At 52.2% G+C, this 18,861-nt stretch overlaps 1 protein-coding gene across 1 annotated transcript; it reads right to left on the bottom strand.

The window, feature by feature from the left end:
* On the bottom strand, positions 6 to 5,634 carry KCNK15 (potassium two pore domain channel subfamily K member 15). The gene is made up of 2 exons (XM_018056901.1): positions 5,352 to 5,634; positions 6 to 941 (listed from the first exon to the last, which is right to left on the bottom strand). The coding sequence occupies exons 1-2, from the start codon at positions 5,632 to 5,634 to the stop codon at positions 259 to 261; spliced, it is 966 nt and encodes a 321-aa protein (XP_017912390.1). The 3' UTR covers positions 6 to 258.

Raw genomic sequence — 18,861 nt, 5'->3', positions numbered from 1 at the left:
CGACTTTTAATGTCTTTTTGGAGAGGAGAGCGGGGCTCGCGCCACAGAAGGGAGTGAGAAACTGCTCGTAGCAGAGGACGGCATTGAGGCCACGGCCCCTCAGCCCTTCTCCAAGCTCTGGGGAGGGTGCGCGGACAGGCGAATCCAGACCTTCAGGTTCTAGGATCGACCCCCCGGATGAGTCCTGTGGGACGAGTCCCGTGATTTCTGGGGCCCATCCCAGGACCACTTGCAGAGATGCACAGGTGGGAAGGGCTATCAGATGGACTTCCGCCGGGCCGGGGGCCTGCCGGGTCTGCCGCCGCCCCCAGCCCCGGGGCTGGCGGGGGGCGAGAAGCCGGGATTGTCGCGGGCGCACTGCTCCAGCCGGTGGAGGCGGCAGGAGATGGAGAGGAGGCCGGCGCGGTGCGCGGGCCCTCGGCTCTCGGGCGCCCCCGGGCGGAGCGGGCGGGCAGCGCGCTCAGGCGCGTCAGCGCCGGCCGCCAGGAAGCGCAGGACCACGAGGTTGAGGAAGGCGCCGATGACCGTGAGCCCCAGGAGGATGTACAGGAAGCTGAAGGCCACGTAGGGCGGCTTTCTCTGCAGCGCCTCGTCGTTCTGCAGCGCCACAAAGTCGCCGAAGCCGATGGTGGTGAGCGTGATGAAGCAGTAGTAGTAGGCGTGGAAGAAGGTCCAGCCCTCGAAGTGCGCGAAGGCGGCGGCCCCGAGGGCCAGGGTGCCCGCGCACACCAGCAGCCCGGCCACCACCATGTTCTCAGGGGACACGCGCGGCCGCCGCAGGCCCAGGCAGCGCTTGGCCGCCAGCAGGAGGCGCCGCACCAGCGCGTTCAGCCGCTCGCCGAGGCTCTGGAAGGTGACTAGGGTCAGGGGGATGCCCAGGAGCGCGTAGAACATGCAGAAGACCTTGCCCGAGTCCGTGCCCGGCGCGGCGTGGCCGTACCCTGGAGGAGGAAGGAAGGGGAAGGCTGACGAGCGGCCGTCTCCTCACACACAAGCCTTCTTCCTGCCGGGTCTCTCTCCCCATCCTCCAGAGCCCGCAGAGCATGTTGAAATGCTGGTTCGAACTAGGTCATTCCCCCGGCTTTAGAAACCTTGTGTGGCTACCCATAATCGGCCCAAGTTGTAAACAGCCTAAAATATCCCTCTCCTGGGGGAATGGATAAACAACCTGTGGTACATCCATACAACGGACTAATTCTTTTCAGCCACAGGAAGGAAGGAACTGCTGTTTCCTCAGCAACAGAGGATGGGTATCAAATGTTTTATGCTGAGTGAAAGGAGCCAAGCTCAAAAAGCTACATATTGCTGGGTTCCATTTAAATGACATTCTGTAGGATAACTGGCAAAACTTCTGTGGCAAAACTGTAGGATGAGCGAACAGACCTGTGGTTGCCAGTCCTTGCAGCTGGGAGAAACGAGTTAACTAACTACAAACAGGCACGATGGAATTTGGGGAGTGGTAGAGACGTTCTGCCTTGAAATCATGGCTGCAGTTACACGACAGGTTTTCATTTGGCAAAACCTGCACAGGTGTACACTGAAAAAGAATGAATTTGAATGTCTGTAAATTGTGCCCTTGATAGAAAAAAAAAAAAACTGTTGTGGCTCCCCAGTGTCCACAGGGTACAGTCCGCGCTCGCAGGCAACGCCATGAGCTGAGCCCCCTCCCTCTCCAGCCTCACATGCTGTTTCCTCGCCGCTCTGTCCTTTTCTCACGGTTCCCCTCCCCTCAGTGGTCTTTCCCCCTTGCTCACGTCCACGTCGCTTTTCCCAGTTCCTGTACCAAGCCAGCTCTCATGAAACACCTATTCAGTCTGGTGGAGTCCCTCACTGAGTCCCCTGAACTGTGTCGGGAACACAAACATGAGTGGGCTTCCTGGAGTCTCGGCACACAGAACAATCATTGTGGGATTAGTGGATGTGTATCTCTTCCAGGACCCAAGGTCCTGGAAAGTGAAAGCTTTCATGGTATTCTCAAAGGACCCCATAACCCAGGAAAAGTCAGGTGTCCCTTCCCCAATAGAATATGCCTCTTCTAGCAAATTGGCCCCATCTGCCAAACGATAAATACACCTTTGGCCTGTGCTGTTCTACAGTGAAGAAAGTAGTCCTCTAAAATACACACATGTGCAAAGTGATGTGTGCATGTGAGTTGTCCTTGCCACAGTGTTGGTGACAGGAAAAATAAGAAACAGCTTAAATGTTCATCAAAAAGAGCCTGGTGAAGCCAGGCATGGTGCCATCCAATGATGGTTGTGGTTCCAACTGAGGGCGATTTAGCCCCTGAGGGGACAATTGGCAATGTCTGGAGACAGGTTCGGTTGTCATACCTGGGAGGTGGTGGGATGCTGCTGGCATCTGGTGGGTAAAGGCCAGGGTCCTGTTCAACATTCCTTGATGCATAGGACAGTCCCCACAATCAGAATTTGTCGTGTCCAACTGTTGGGGTCCATTGACTGTAGCCCACCAGGCTCCTCTGTCCATGGAATTCTCCAGGCAAGAATACTGGAGTAGGTTGCCACTTCCTTCTCCAGGGGATCTTCCTGATCCAGGGATCAAACCTGCAACTCCTGCATTGGCAGGTGAATTCTTTACCACTGAGTTACCAAGGAAGCCCACCAGAATAGCCAGTCCAAAATGTCAGCAGTGCCAAAGTGGAGGAGCCCTGCTTATCAGCCATGAAAAAGAGGACACAGTTCTTCAGGGACTGATGTAAAGAAATCACCAAAATATACGAAGTGAAAAAAGCAAGAAACAAAAAGGCATGTATAACATAATGTCTCTATCAAGTATAAAAGTGAAAGTAGCTCAGTCGTGTCTGACTGTTTGCAACCCCATGGACTCTATACAGTCCATGGAATTTCCCAGGCCAGAATCCTGGAGTGGGTAGCCTTTCCCTTCTCCAGGAGATCTTCCCAGCCCAGGGATCGAACCTAGGTCTCCTGCATTGCAGGCAGATTCTTTACCAGCTGAACCACCAGGGAAGCCCAAGAGTACTGGAGTGGGCAACCTATCCCTTCTCCAGCGGCTCTTCCTGATCCAGGAATCAAACTGGGGTCTCCTGCATTGCAGGTAGATTCTTTACCAACTGAGCTACCTATGTGTGTTATAAAGGAATATCCAGGCAGAGAAGATACTTGGAGTTCAGTTCAGTTCAGTCTCTCAGTCGTGTCCGACTCTTTGCGACCCCATGAATCACAGCACACCAGGCCTCCCTGTCCATCACCATCTCCCCGAAGGATACTAAAAAAACAGATAACTGCATTTGATCCAGAGAAAAGAAATTTATAGGTTGACAGATGCGGAGAAAGGGAGACTTCCTTTTCATCCTATACCTTTTATACCATGTGAAGTGTGTGCATATATAACATTTGAAATGTCAACACTGGATACATATATTATATTTAAAGATCTATGACTCCACATTCATGGCCCTACTTCATGGCCCTATCAGTCTGCCTCTATCTGTTTGCAGGGCAGGGACTCTGCTGCCACTAAACTGTGAGGCCCTTGAGGTCAGAGTCCAATCTAGTCATTTCTCATGTCCCTGATCACCAGTGTCCTGCACAAAGAGCTCAATGAAAGTTTAATAATCAGTAATAATAGTACTCAAACCAGATTGAAGGAGGTACAGAGTGTGAGACAGAGGAGCGTCTTTAGGAATAAAAGGCCAGGCAGTGCTGTTTCCAGCCATTTGTCTGGTTTCGACAGAGAGGAAAATGAATAATGATAATAACTAAGCATGCTAGGTACTCTACATGGATTATTTTATTTAATCGTCTCAATGACTGTATGAGGTTACTATCCCCATCTTAAAGATAAGGAAACTAGGCTCAGAGGGAGAAAGCTGCCCAGAGGTCACAGAATTGAGCTATTAACCACTAGCCTCCATAGCTTCTCAGTGGCTCTTTTCTGTTCCTGCGGAGCTCAACCCCTGGGTTCTGTCGCCTGGCTCTGCAAGGCTAGCTTCTGCAGCCTGGACCACACAGCCATACTGGCGCCCCCACGTGGCCAAAAGCGGTAAAACGGCTATTTCCTCAGTCTCTCCACACCCTGGTCGCTACTCCCTCCCCATCCCAGGTGCAGGTCAGAGGCGAGCCGTCAGAAGTGGCGGCCACATCCAGCTGGGAGGCCTCCAGAATGTGGGGGAGGGCAGAGGAGGTGGACAGGGTCCCACACCACTGGATGCAGTGACAGGGAGGGTCTTAGGCTGAGCCAAGAGAGAGAAGCAGGGGTGCCCAGGCTGACAGGAGGGGTCCAAAGGGCTGAATAGGAGCTGGGCCCACAGTTGGCAAATAATGAATTGTCATTATTGCTAATTAACAGTCCCTACTTAGCCTCAGGACTTGTGCTATGCATTTTACCTGCTTGACCTCACTTAAACCTGGCAATCACTCAGTAAGATAGCAACATATGCACTTTGTAGCTGAGGAAACCAGGGCTCAGAGAGGTACAATCAATCGCCAGAGAAGGCAGGAGGCAACAGAGATGAAAACCAGAACTCTGGCCTATGTAATTTCGGAATGCAGGCTTTCAACTCCACCGCTAAACCCACAAACTCACACTGACTTGCAAGAGCATTATGGAAGAACTTTCTCTGTAGCACTGGTTTCCAGGGTGGTGGTCCAGGCCCAAAGAGACACTGGGACCGCCACAGCCAGCCTGGGGGAGTGGCTGGAGCCCCGAGAGCCTGCTCCCCTCCTTTTCTGCTTCCCCAGGCTTGGGCTCCGCAGGAGTCGGTAGCCATGGCAACGGTTGGCGGTCCAGATGCTGCAGAGAAAGTGCTCTGAATCCCCGAGGGTGAGGTCCAAAGCTGGTGGTAATCAGTCATTCCTTTAACAAATATTTATTGAGTGTCTACTACAGGCTAGGCACTGACCATATTGCAGGGACTAAGACAGATTAGGCGCCCATTCTCTTTTTTGTTATAACACAAAAATCAATCTCCCCCCCACACACACACCTTTTTTTTTTAGTGCTTTCTACTTGTCAGGCCCTGTGCTAAAACTTTCTACATATATTATCTCCTTAATGAAAACTGTCTCACTACAGCCTTGAGATAGGGCAAGTAAGCAACTCCAGCCACTTGGGCTTCCGACTCCACTTTATCAGTCTCCCGGCCCCTGCCACTGCCTCTTGGCAAAGGGGCCCTACTGGCTCCTCGCAGCCAGGCCTGCTTGGAAACCACAGAGCCCACCCGACAGAGGGAAGCAAGTGAGGCTCGGCGAACTGAAATGACTGCTCCAAAGTCACCCCGCCTGGCAGAGGCAGAGGTGGGACTGAAACCCCGGGACGCCGCGGGCGCCTGGGGATGGAGCGAGCGCCGAGGAGAGGCTCTGGGGGCCGCTCACCGATGGTGGTGATGACGGTGATGGCGAAGTAGAAGGAGCCGGCGAACTTCCACTGGCTGCCGGCGCGGTGCGGCTCGGCTTGCAGCGCCAGGCGCTCCAGCTCGCGGTAGTCCTCGGCCGAGAAGGCGTACTTCCTCCGCAACTCGCTCCGCTTCTGGGCCAGCAGCCGCTTGCGGCCGCTCTCCGCCTCGGACTCGAGCGCGTCGAAGACCGCGGCGCCCACCAGGAGGTAGGAGACGATGCACAGGACAAGCGCGGCGGTGCGCGCGCTCTGCTTCCTCATCGCCCAGCCCCAGGCCCCGCTCCCCGGCCCCGCGCCGCGCTCGCCGCCGCCCCGTCCATGCGCCCCGACGGTCGCCCCGCGCCGCCCTCGCTGCAGGAGTCGGGGCTGCGAGCGGCTGGGGTGTGGCACCCCGGGGCGGCGCCTCGGCGGGGCGGGGCGAGGGGGCGACAAGGGCCCGGAGGGCTCCTGCAGCTGCCACCTGCCTGCGCCTCCCCTGCCTTGGTTTCCCCGGCGGCGCCCCGCGGCTGTAGCGTCTGCAGGTCATGACAGCGGGACCGAAGCGCCCAAAGCCCAGCTCTCGCCCTGTCTGCACAGCCCTCCTCGTCCTGTGACCTTGGGCAAGTCATTCATTCCTTCGTTCGGTCTGTCATCCAGCAAATATTTACCAAGCACCTGCTGGTATACACAATCTATTACATTCCTGGTATAAATAGAGCTGATATCCTAGGATAGAGAGGGTTGGATGAAAAACAAACAAAAAGATAATTTAAGAAAAGTGTAAGGGTCTTCTCTGGCGGTCCAGCAGTTAAGACTCCGCGCCTCCACTGCCAGGGGCGCGGGTTGGATCCCTGGTCGGGGAACTAAGATTCCTACAGGCCCATGGCACGGCCAAAAAAAAAAAAAAAAGCGTGAGAAGGAAAACGTCCTGTCTTGCAAGGCGGGCGGAGGGTGGGAGCTGAAGGGGCGCTTACAGCTGAGATGGTGGGAGAAAGCGTCCCCGGGGAGCGACTGGCAGCATGTGCGGGCCCTTCAAGCAGAGAAGCCAGTGTGTCTGGAGTCACAGAAATTGGGGTGGTGGGGGGTCAGGGTGGGGGTGGGGATGAAAAGGAAGACGGAGAGTCCACTTCACAGGGGCTTTTACAGGCCCTCTGAAAAGTTCCCTGGTGGCTCAAACGGTAAAGAGTCTGCCTGCAGTGCGGGAGACCTGGGTTCGACCCCTGTGTCAGGAAGATCCCCTGGAGAAGGAAATGGCAACCCACTCTGGTACTCTTGCCTGGAGAATCCCATGGATGGAAGAGCCTGGGGAGCTACAGTCCATGGGGTCGCAAAGAGCGGACACAACTGAGTGACTTGACTTCACTTCTTCAGTGCAATAGAAAACCCTGGAAAGGCTGTAGGCAGGAAAACAAACACCAGTGATCTAATTGACTTTTTTTTTTTTTTTTTTTTTAAAGAGCATTCTGCTTATCGTTCGGGAGAGAGATGGTGGCCCAGAGTGAAGGCCAGTTAGGAGACTCTTGTCCTCCAAATGTGTGCTGAGGGTGCGATGGAGATGGAGACGAGTGGGTGGGTCTGAAATGCTTCGGAGATGGAGCCAGGCACACTCGGCTAGCCGCATGCTTACATGACGATGGAGTGAGGGCAGAGGTGACCTGTGTCCCATCCAGGCCTGGTCCATAAACCTGCCCCACATGTCAGGCCCCCACTGTTCTTCCCCAACCACAGACGATTTGGACGCCAACCAGCCCATCCTAAAGGAAATAAACTCAATATTCATTGGAAGGACTGAGGCTGAGGCTGAAGCTCTAATACTTTGGGCCCCTGATGCAAAGAGCCAACTCATTGGAAAAAAACCCTGAAGCTGGGAAAGATGAAGGCCGGAGGAGAAAGGGGCGACAGAGAATGAGGTGGTTGGATGGCATCACCAACTCAATGGACATGAGTTTGAGCAAATTCCGAGAGATGGTGAAGGACAGGGAAGCCTGGTGTGCTGCAGTCCATGGGGTCGCAAAGACTAAACAAGTCTTTAGGCGAGGACAGAGCCACAGGGTGGGAGGAGCTGGGGAGACACACTGCAAAGGATCCCCCAAAGGAACACCTATTCTGAACTTCGATGGCATTAAGCCCCTGACGTCTGGAGTTTATCTGTAACTGTAGCTAGTATTACCCAGATGCACAGAGCAAAGGACATGCTGGTGGGTTAGATGTGGAGGGTGAAGAGGAGGACTTAAGGATGATCCCAGGGTCGCTGGCTTGAACAGCTGGGCGCTTGGGGCGCCTTCCATTGGCAGCACTCCCTGAGGAATCTACCCCTCCCCACCGGCACCAACATGACGCTCATGTCAGAGTCCTAGGTGGGCAAGCATGGGTGGGCAGAGCCCTGGGCAGCCTCTCCTGCAGCTGTCTGGACCCCCCACCCTCCCAGCTCTCTGCTGCAGCTAAAAAAAAAAAAATCATTTATTTCTTTGATGGGTCTTAGCTGTAGCACACAGGATTTCGGTCTTCTCATGGGATCTTGGGTCTCCCTTGTGGCATGTGGGATCTTTAGTTGCGCCATGCAAACTCTTAGTTGTGGCATGTGGGATCTAGTTCCCTGACCAGGATCAAACCCCGGGCCCCTGCACTGGGGAGCCCAGAGTCTTAACCCCTGGACCACCAGGGAAGTCCCTCTGCTGCGTCTGACATGCATCGCTTGTCCCCTGTGATCGCTCCAGCCCCTCTCCCTGCTGCCCCTTTGCTTTTTTTTGTTTTTTGTTTTTTTTTGCTCTGTCTACATTCAACTTTCAGTTCCTTCTGCAACCCCGTGCTTTGCTTAGAACAGCCTTCTCCCCAGCACACTCAACAGCCAACATTTATTGAATGCCTGCTAGGAGTACGGCATTGGTAGAAGCACTTTACATGTATTAAGGCATTTAATCCTCACAACTTCTTTATGTAGCAGAGGCAGCTGGCTGACACTCTGCTTGTCCTGTACCCCTGCCTTAATGGGACGTCTTCCCTGACTCCTCAGGTGTCCCTCCTCTGGGCTCCTCGGAGGCGTCCCGGCTCCTGCCGTCTTGCATTCTTCCCACTGAATTCCCTGTGTGTGTCCCCCTGAGGGCAGGGATCCCATCTTGGTCACCAGTCTGCCCCCAGCACCCAGATGTGGCACAGAGCACATATCCAGGGACTGTGGACAAACAAGCAGCAGAAGCTCAGGGCGGGGACTCTGCACCCCCGGTGCCTGCGGTCATGTCCTACTTTTGCTTACCAGTTGTGTGAACTTGGGGTGCTTCAGTCTCCCTAGTCTCTGGGGGGTTAGAAAAGCTCCAGTCTTAGAAGATGCTGTGGTCAGCAGAGTAATGCTCCCCACCAAAGATGCCTAGCCATGCTGTCTCTTCAGTCGTATCCGACTCTTTGCAAGGCTATAGGCTATACCCCACCAGGCTCTTCTGTCCATGGGATTCTCCAGGCATGAACACTGGAGTGGGTTCCCATGCCCTCCTCCAGGGGATCTTCCCGACCCAGGGATTGAACCCACATCTCTTACGTCTTCTGCATTGGCACTGGGATTCTTTACTGCTAGCACCACCTGGGGACGCCCCTCCGCCCCGCAGAAAGATGTCCACATCCTATCCCTGTGAATATGTTAGGTTATATGGCAAAGGGGAATTGAGGTTGCAGGTGAAATTAAGGTTGCGAATCAGCTGACCTTGAGATGGGCAATCATCCTGATGCTCTGGGGGGGCCCAGTGTGATCAAGGGTCCTCAGAGCTGGAAGAGGGAGGTGGAAGACACGGAACCAAGGTGAGAAGGACTCGGCCTGATGTGTCTGGATTTGAAGATGGGAAAAGAGAGCCACATGCCAAGGACAGCAGGCTGCTTCTAGAATCTAGAAAAGGCGAGGAAACAAATTCCTTTCTAGAGTCTCCAGAGAGGAACACAGTGTTGCCAGTGTCTTGATTTTAGCCCAGTGTGACCTGTGTAGACCACCACCCCACAGAACTGGGAAGTAATACAGTTGTGTGTTCACGCCGCTTTGTTGTTATTTAATCGCTCAGTCATGTCCGAGTCTTTTGCGGCCCCTTGGACTGCAGCCCAGCGGGCTCCTCTGTCCGTGAGATTTCCTAGGCAAGAATACTGGAGTGGGTTTCCATTTCCTCCTCCAGGGAACCTTCCCGACCCAGGGATCCAACCCATCTCCTGCACTGGCAGGCGGATCCTTTACCACTGAGCCACTTGGGGAGCCCACTCGAGGCCCTAAGTGTGTGATCATTTGTTATGGCAGCGACAGCGCAGTAGTACAGCGGTTGCAACGGTTAAACCAGCCGCTAGATGAGCCTCCTGAGAGCAGCGCCTGGCCTGCGGACCCACGTAGCGATGCTGCCTGTGTTGCAAGCATCACAACAGAGCAAAGGCCCAGGTCTACACAAGGCTAGACTCAGCTCCTGCCCTGGCTCAGCTCTCGGGCAGAACTGGGGTCCAGTGCTTAGGAGAGGGGCCTTGGACTCCCCCTCTTCTGAGAAGCTGGAGGCGCCAGCTCAGTGGCCCAGAAACGAGGGAGCTTGTGCTGCTGTCTCAGCCTTATTTTTGCTGATGGCATCAGCAAGTTTGATTTTCGGATTCCTGCTCAGACTTCAGAGGATCAGAAACCTGGCTACAGTCTCAGACTGGGGTGGGTGGGGCACCAAGGACCTACAGCCTGAGAAGGGCCTGAGAAGAGCTTGTGGGGACAGCGTGGGGGTAGAGGAATGGTTGCTCTTAGGAGAAGGGCCCGGTCCATCCTAGGGACAGTTAATGAGTCCTGCTCCTGGACACAGCTCAGATCAACAAGGTCTGGATTTAGATACTTTCTACCTGAGTATCTATGGATGGAAGACTTTCCCTTTTCTGTTCCTTGGTTTTCCCATCTGAAAAATGGGAGTAATGCCCACCTCCTAGGACCATGTCAAGCATTATAAAAAAGACACTCATGTGTCCCTTTCCAGATGCTTAGTAGCCACTGTTCATCCATTTTTACGACTGTCTGCCTGCAGATGCCAAGAATTCTTTTTCCAGAAGCAGGGGCGAAACTAAGACTGTAGGAACACTGTCCGCACTAGGCACATTCACAGATGTTGCTAAGTGGGGTCCTCACTTCCCAGGGCAGGAAGCCGGGGGCAGAGGTTGGGAGAGAAGAGACCCCATTTGCCAAGTCCTCAGAGCCGGGCAGCGGCTGAGTCAGGACTTGAACTCGGGGCTGTCTGGCCCCCAAGGTCACAGTCCTTCTGATACATGGTGCCGCCTTATCAGGAAAGAGGCTGGGGGCTTTATCACCCTCCGGTGGCCTCTCTGGACCTCACTTTCCCCATCTCAAAGCGGAATCTGGGGACGGGGGTTGCTGGGAGGCTGCCCGCCCCCACCCTTGTGACCATCTTATGAGAGGCAGCTGAGAAGTGCTTTGTCAAACGGGCCCTCTGAGGGATGGGCATTATTGGGGCCACAGGGAGCTGTCTGGCCCTGCGAGGCAGGTGACTCTGCCCTGTACTTGGCGTTTTCGGTTCAGCAGCTCTATTTTAAGCCAGAAGAGGTTAGAGTTTGTTATGTGTGTTTCTCAGCTTGGAGGGCCGTCAGCTGAGCAGTCACCAAAAACAGCAACACCCCATGGCACCCCCTGCGGCTCCTCCTCCCTCTGCCTACCCCCTGCTTTTTCTTTTGGGAAGCTGAGCAGACCTAGTGATTTTCCTCCATCCCTCCAGGCTAGAGTTGCACCCGGGACCCATCAACGAGGCCTTCCAGAGCTGCAAGATTGCCCGCCTTGAGGACAATGAGAGAGGTGGCTCCAGTCCCCAGATGAGTCCTTGACGCCTTTCAAAGCACTTCTCATCCCTGATGAGTTAAGATCTTTCTGGAAGCTGTATGAGCCAGGCAGGCCTTGTCATTCCCACATCAGTGAGAGAAATGGGCATAGACAGAGAGAAAAGGCTGCTGTCTAAGGCAGCACGTGGTAGGACAGGAGTTAATAAAGAACACGAGCTTCCAGGCGAGTCAGATGTCAGTTTCGTCTTGGGCAAGTGACCACATCTTTCTGAGCCTCGGTTTCCTCATCTGTGACGTGGGGATAAAAGAATCTGCCTCAGGACTTCCCTGGTGGTCCAGTGACTAAGACTCCACTCCCCTCCTGCAATGCAGGGGGGCACAGCTTTGATTCCTGCTTAGGGAACCAAATCCTGCCTGCTGCCACTGAGACCCAGCACAGTCAAATAAGTAACAAATATAAACATTTTAAAAAAAAAGCATCTGCCTACCAGTGTTCCTGGGAGGATTCAATGAATGCATGAAGGGGTACTCAGCACAGATAAGGTGCCCAGCAAATGTTAGCACCCCCTCCACCCAATTAATTTCTTCTTTCTCTTTTCTACACTGGTTATTCCCTAGACCTACTGAGATCCTAAGGGATTGATTTTTATAGTTAGGATATATTTCACTAATTTTCTAGACGTTCAGAAGCCCTGAGCATTTTCCCTGATAAGATCTCTGGTCTCTCTCCTAAAAGAATGGATTATTTTGGCCTCAGGGGAGAATAGGTATCAGCTCCTTTGAGATGTCAGCTGTGGATTTTCTGTAACCTGAGCACTTCTTAGGGATATGGGCTACAAGAAATTAAAAGCTGCAGCAGGCTAGCCACTGTGGTCCATTCCATGTGAGCACAACACTCTTGCCCCAGGCATAACGCATGCTCACATCTAGGAGGCCACTCCGGGCATCCTTGCTCCTTTCTGCTCTCTCTCCCTTAGAATGGTGTTTGGGGCTGAAAGCTGTATTTCCCCCCAAATTCATACATTGAAATCCTAACACGGGCTCCCCTGGTGGCTCAGTGGTAAGGAATCCGCCTGCTGATGCAGGAGACACGGTTCAATCGCTGGTCTGGGAAGATCCCACACGCTGCGCAGCGACTAAGCCCATGGGCCACAGCCACTGAGCCTGTGCTCTAGAGCCTGGGCACTGCAACTCCAAGGCTCATGCACCCCAGAGCCCACGCTCAGCATCCAGAGAAGACACTGCAATGGGAAGCCCCAGCACCGTGACTAGAGAGTCGCCCCTGCAAGCTGTGAAGCTAGAGGAGAGCCCGCCCAGCAAAGAAGACCCCGCACAGCCAATATGTATACACATATAAATTTAACAGAAAGTTAAAAAAGAGAACCCCAACCCCTCAATGTAATGGTATTAGGAGGCGAGGCTTTGGGGAGGTAATCTGGTTATGAGGGTGAAGCCCTTATGGATAGGATTAGTGCCCTCTGAGGAAGAGATATGAGAGAGCTTGCTTCTTTCCTCTGCTCTCTGCCAGGTGAGGATGCCACGGGAAGGTATCTGCCCTTGAGAAGGCAAAGAACAACCTCCCAGTAACTCCAACCAAATGGCCCCAAACACGTTAGGAATCCTCTGAGCAGCCCTGGTGCATCCCAACAGCTAGAGACACGGTCATGCTCAGACGGCTGTCATAATACTGTCAATAATACTGTCGCCAGCCTGCGAACAATGGTGTCTCCCACACAGGTGTGGCTATGGGCTGATTAAACAGACATTAATAAAGAGAGCTTCCTTGCCTCACTGACTCTGTCAAAGACTGTAGTGTAAGACTTCGAGGATGAACTTATGGTTGGGGGGAAGGTTGGAGGGAAGGGAGAGTTAGGGAATTTGGGATGTATAGGGATGCACTGCTGCTGCTAAGTCACCTCAGTCGTGTCCGACTCTCGCGACTCCATAGACGGCAGCCCACCAGGCTCCCCCGTCCCTGGGATTCTCCAGGCAAGAACACTGGAGTGGGTTGCCATTTCCTTCTCCAATGCACGAAAGTGAAAAGTGAAAGGAAAGTTGCTCAGTCATGTCCGACTCTCCGCGACCCCATAGACAGCAGCCCACCAGGCTCCCCCGTCCCTAGGATTCTCCAGGCAAGAACACTGGAGTGGGTTGCCATTTCCTTCTCCAATGCACGAAAGTGAAAAGTGAAAGGAAAGTTGCTCAGTCATGTCCGACTCTCCGCGACCCCATAGACAGCAGCCCACCAGGCTCCACTGTCCCTGGGATTCTCCAGGCAAGAACACTGGAGTGGGTTGCCATTTCCTTCTCCAATGCATGAAAGTGAAAAGTGAAAGGAAAGTTGCTCAGTCATGTCCGACTCTTCCCGACGCCAGGGACTGCAGCCCACCAGGCTCCTCCATCCATGGGATTCTCCAGGCAAGAGTACTGGAGTGGGGTGCCATCGCCTTCTCTGATAGGTATGCACAGCTATATTTAAAACGGATAACCTGTAAGAACCTACTGTATAGCACATGGAACTCTTTTCAACGTTATGTGGTAGCCTGGATGGGAGGGGAGTTTGAGAGAGAATGGCTATATGGCTGAGTCCCTTCATTGTTGACCAGAAACTATCACAATATTGTTTATTAATCAGCTATGTGCTGTGCTTAGTCACTCAATCGTGCCCAACTCTTTGTGACCCCATGGAATGTAGCCCACCAGGCTCCTCTGTCCATGGGGATTCTCCAGGCAAGAATACTGGAGTGGGTTGCCATGCCCTCTTCCAGGGGATATTCTTAACCCAGGGGTCGAACCCAGGTCTCCCACATTGCAGGCAGATGCTTTACTGTCTGAACCCAATACAAAGTAAAAAGTTAAAAAAGAAAAAGAAAAAAGACTGTAGCGTAGAGTTGTCTCTGGAAGACACCTGCCCAGCCAGAGACTACATTTCCCAGCCTCCCAATCCAATGGAGTGGGGTTACTTCTAGGTGGGACCTTTAGGAAGGAAGTGAGCTTCTCCATTACTTCCTGCACTTTAGAAGCAGCAGCCTCCAAAGCTCAGGAACTGCTGGAGCTGTAACAAGTGAGTCACCTGGCTCATCACGTGAAGGAAAGCTGCCCTCCAACCAGGAACACCTGCCTTGGAATATGAGGTGAGAAGTAAGCTTCTGTTGTCCTAAGCCACTGAATTTGGGGGTTTGCTTGTTACAGCAGCTACAACAAAGTGAACTCTAATGAATAAACTTACCTTCTGGGGCCAGTGCTAGCATTAAATTGAGGATACTCATGTAAGAAAGTCTTTTTAAAAAATTTGTATTTGTTTGTTTGTGTGTTTATCTTCGACTGTGCTAGGGCTTCGTTGCTGCGCATGGGCTTCCTCCGGTTGTGGAGGCGGGGTGGGCTGCTCTCTAGGTGCGGTGACGGGCTTCCCACCGCGGTGGATTTTCCTGTTGCAGAGCTCCAGGACTCAGTAGTTGTGGCGCACGAGCTTTGTTGCCCAGCAGCATGTGGAATCTCCCTGGACCAGGGGTCAAACCTCTGTCCCTCACATTGGCAGGTGGATTCTTAACCTGGACCACCAGGGGAGTCCTCACAGGCTGGCAAATGGGATTTTCCCTGCTGTCCTATATTTCCAGTTAAAGCCCCAGTGCTAGGACGCAGGGTTCTGAACACCCCCATACTCCGGAAACCACCAGACACAGCCTGTGGGGCTTTTTTGGGGATGTTGTACCAGCTTTTCTCCCACTCCGTCCCCACCTCTCAGCCTCCGTGAGCAGAAGACCAGAATTTGAGAACAGGGAGAAAGGATCAACCTTTTCTGCTCCCTTGGGTGAAGAAAGGAACCCCCATCCCATCCTGAGAGGTCCCACTGGTAGAGATTTGGGGTTCCTGCCAACAGTGGTGAGAGGCAGCTGACTCTGACGGCTCACAAGGCAGGCTTGCAGGTCCGCCCTCAGTGCCTGAGCAGGAAGAAAGTGATTAGGAAGATGGCAGAACAACAGTCATCCTGTACACCCACCACTTGGCCGAGCAAGAATGAGTGAGCTCCCTGTGAGCTGAGTGGGTGCCGGGCCACCTGACCAGGCTCCGGCCCCTGAGCGATGATTCTTGTGCTTCCCAAAACCTGGCAGAAAGAGGCTGGGATATGCGCTCCTGGGGACAGGGTCTGAGAGAAGTCAGGGGGTTCAGATCTCCTCCAAGTCAGGAGACACTACAGGGCCCCCTGAATAAGCTGGTCATGTGGTCTAGGAACAAGAGGCTTTAAACACTTGCCACTGAGAAGGAATCCATCTCCCAGAGCGGACTCGAAGGGAGAGGGGACCAGCTATGTTTTTTCCTTCTTGCCGCCACTGATCTTTCCAGGCATCGTAAACAGGAGAAGCTAGAACTCAGAAGGCGAGGATGAAAAAGGGTTTTGGAGACCCTCATACTCTCTCTGCGTAGGACTGTAATCAGAGATTCAGGGTGAGTTTCTGGAGCCAGACAGCCTGGGTTTCAATTCTGTGTCTCTGCCTCACTAGCTGTGTGACCTTGGGCAAGTTACCTCACCTCTCTGGGCCTTAGTAGCTGTAAGATGCCACAAATAATAGTGTGTACTTCATAACCTCATAGGATTGTAAGGTGCATGTAATTAGGCTATTTAGTAGTTTGTTAAATAACAATGCATTCTTGAGGTGAAGGGTCAGGCTTGATTTAGAGGAAGTGTTAAATAGTTTATTATTAGATGTTCAATCTGGACTGAAAGGCATGGGGCAAGGAGAGACTTGAATGGATGTGGTCAAAAACAATGGTTAAAGAAAAACCAGATCCATCTATGTCTGTCCCTCACCAAGTTCAGACTGCTCATTAAGCCAGTTACACATGTGAAGTATTTAGGTCAGTTTGGGACACACTGAAACCCTCGAAACATGGGAACTATTAATATTATTCAAACTTGTGCCAGGTCAGAAATCAAATCCTTTCAAAGATTTATTAGTTTTGAGGGATAATAAGAATGGCTATCTTTGTAGTGGCATAAAGCACTTATTCTCATACTTTTGGGGCTTCATAAAACCACCCAGTTGCATAAAATGTTTGTGAATCCAGATCACATTGCCAACTCCATTTGCAAAGTAAAAACAATGGGGGAAATGCACAAGTACTATATTTATACTCCTCATTTCATAAAGGAATGAATTCCATTACCCTTCAAATGAGGAAGGTCGCAAGTTCAGAGTAAAACGCGGTCTTACAGATGGAATACATTTTCACTTGATGAGATTTCACTGTGTGGTTCTTCTTTTTAGTACCAGTTGAATGGCTGGAGCTTGAAGACCTCACATATAAATTCCCATAGAGTTTGCACACATCCAGAGCTGTTCTCCCCTTTCATTCTCAAGACTACCCTGTAAGACTGGGACCTTGGTCTACATTTTTTTTTTAGCATCTGGAGGTTCAGGGCTTCCCTTGTGGCTCAGCTGGTAAAGAATCCGCCTGCAATGAGGGAGACCTGCGTTCAGTCTTTGGGTTGGGAAGATCCCCTGGAGAAGGGAAAGGCTACCCACTCCAGTATTCTGGCCTGGAGAATTCCGTGGACAGTCCATGGGGTTGCAAAGAGTCAGACAGACTGAGCGACTTTCACTTTCACTTTCATATGGAGGTTCAGAGGTTAGCTGGCTCATTCAGGGTCACCCAGCTAAAACAAAGCCTGGCTTCAGACTCTCCATCTTCCTGGTAAAATATGGTCTTTTCCTCCGGTCTGAATACACGTTGGAGGGGCCTCTGCTCTACATGGTCATCCAGACACGAAGGCTCCTTCTCTTTTGTAACTGTCCTGTCCTAATGTAGAGATTCTTTTCCCAGAGACAATACCCAAGGGATCTGAGGCAAAACTCAGGGATTCCTGAACTTGAAAGGGAAAATATTTGCATCTTTTTGCTGACCTCTAGCTAACACTTGGCACTTCCTTTGATTACTAATGGAGAAAACAAAGTAGTATTATGAGTACCTATTTGTCACCAACAAAATCCCTAGAAATCAACATATCACAAAGTTGTTATTGCAGATATTGCAAAGTACTGTTTATACTATTGCCACTTTGCAATTATGGTAATTATGTAACTATCTCACACACATTTCTGTTTTGGTTACCATGTTTCAATAACTTGTGTCCTTTGTAATCCCATGTATTTGATTTTATGTGTTTAATACAATGAGTCTGGGAAGGAAGCTCATAGACTTTACCAGTTGCCCAAGGAGTCCTAGGTTCATAAAGAAAAGTTAAGGGCAATGTTCTAGAGCCTTGAGGTCCTCCATAGGGTCCTCTGCATGTGAGCAGCGGAGGTGGGCAGAGAGCGAGTGTGGAGGGTGGAGAGGGGCAGTATGGTCTGGGTCTGGAGTCATCACCCAGGGCCAGACCTTGGCCACCACGACTGGGAGATGTGGTCCCTCTCTGGGTGCCCAGAAGGGGAACAACTAGCCAGCTGCTGCACCATTATCACGTCGTTTGCAATGGTTCAAATTCAAGGAGAGACTGGGACCCCTTGTCCCAGGGATTTCCAGTGGGGAGGGCACGCGAAGTAGGCGCTGGACACCAGACTCCATCTTGCTTATCTCATCCGCAGAGGCAACAAGTCTAGTGTTGCACGGGTGCGGCACGGAGGGCAGTTAGAGTCGCTCTTCTCAGCTCTTCTGCTCCAACAGGCTGTCTGCTTTGTGCCCCAGGAACCCACAGCCAACAGAAGGCTGAGGAAATCAGGATAAAAATGTACATTCTTGAAAATGTAATTGTGGCTCCCATGTGTGCAGAGTACTAGAGTTTGCTAAGCACGTTAGTAAGCGTTGGGCTTCCCTGGTGCCTAGCTGGTAAAGAATCTGCCTGCAATGCAGGAGACCTGGGTTCGATCCCTGGCTTGGGAAGATCCCCTGGAAGAGGGAAAGGCTACCCACTCCAGTATTCTGGCCTGGAGAACTCCAAGCCTGGGCTCACTTTGGCCTTTCTGCAGCCCTCCGGGAAGGCAGGGCCAAGAGAATCATCTCTACTGTGCAAAGTCAGAAAAAGAACTCACAGAGGAGAATTAAATGCTCAAGGTCACAAACTGGAGGCACAATCAGAGCTACAACCCAGGCCTCCTGTCACCATTCTGCACTGCCTCACCCTGAGGCCATGGGTAAATCCCTTCCCTCCTTCCTAGCCCGGCCGGTGGCCTCTCGCCGGCTCGTTCACCAAAAAGCCACAAGGGGGCAGCAGTACATCACCGTTTTCTTCTGTTCTTGTATGAAGCCGCGCTATTAATCTTACACAGATTTTAAGGAGGCGGATGGCTTGTTAAACTACAGATTTCCGGGCCTCACTTCCAGTTTCTGTGGGTCTGGCATGAGGCACAAGATATTTGCAATGCTAGTCATGTATGGATGTGAGAGTTGGACTATAAAGAAAGCTGAGCGCTGAAGAAATGATGCTTTTGAACTGTGGTGTTGGAGAAGACTCTTGAGAGTCCCTTGGACTGCAAGGAGATCCAACCAGTCCATCCTAAAGGAGATCAGTCCTGAGTGTTCACTGGAAGGACTGATGTTGAAGCTGAAACTCTAGTACGTTGGCCACCCGATGTGAAGAAGTGACTCATTGGAAAAGACCCTGATGCTGGGAAAGACTGAAGGTGGGAGGAGAAGGGGATGACAGAGGATGAGACGGTTGGATGGCATCACCGACTCAATGGAGATGAGTTTGAGCAAACTCTGGAAGTTGTGATGGACAGGGAGGCCTGG

This window comes from Capra hircus, chromosome 13 (genome assembly GCF_001704415.2).
Source record: "Capra hircus breed San Clemente chromosome 13, ASM170441v1, whole genome shotgun sequence".
NCBI lineage: Eukaryota > Metazoa > Chordata > Mammalia > Artiodactyla > Bovidae > Capra > Capra hircus.
Note: the sequence above shows the minus strand (reverse complement) of the source record. Positions and strands in the feature narration are given on the sequence as shown.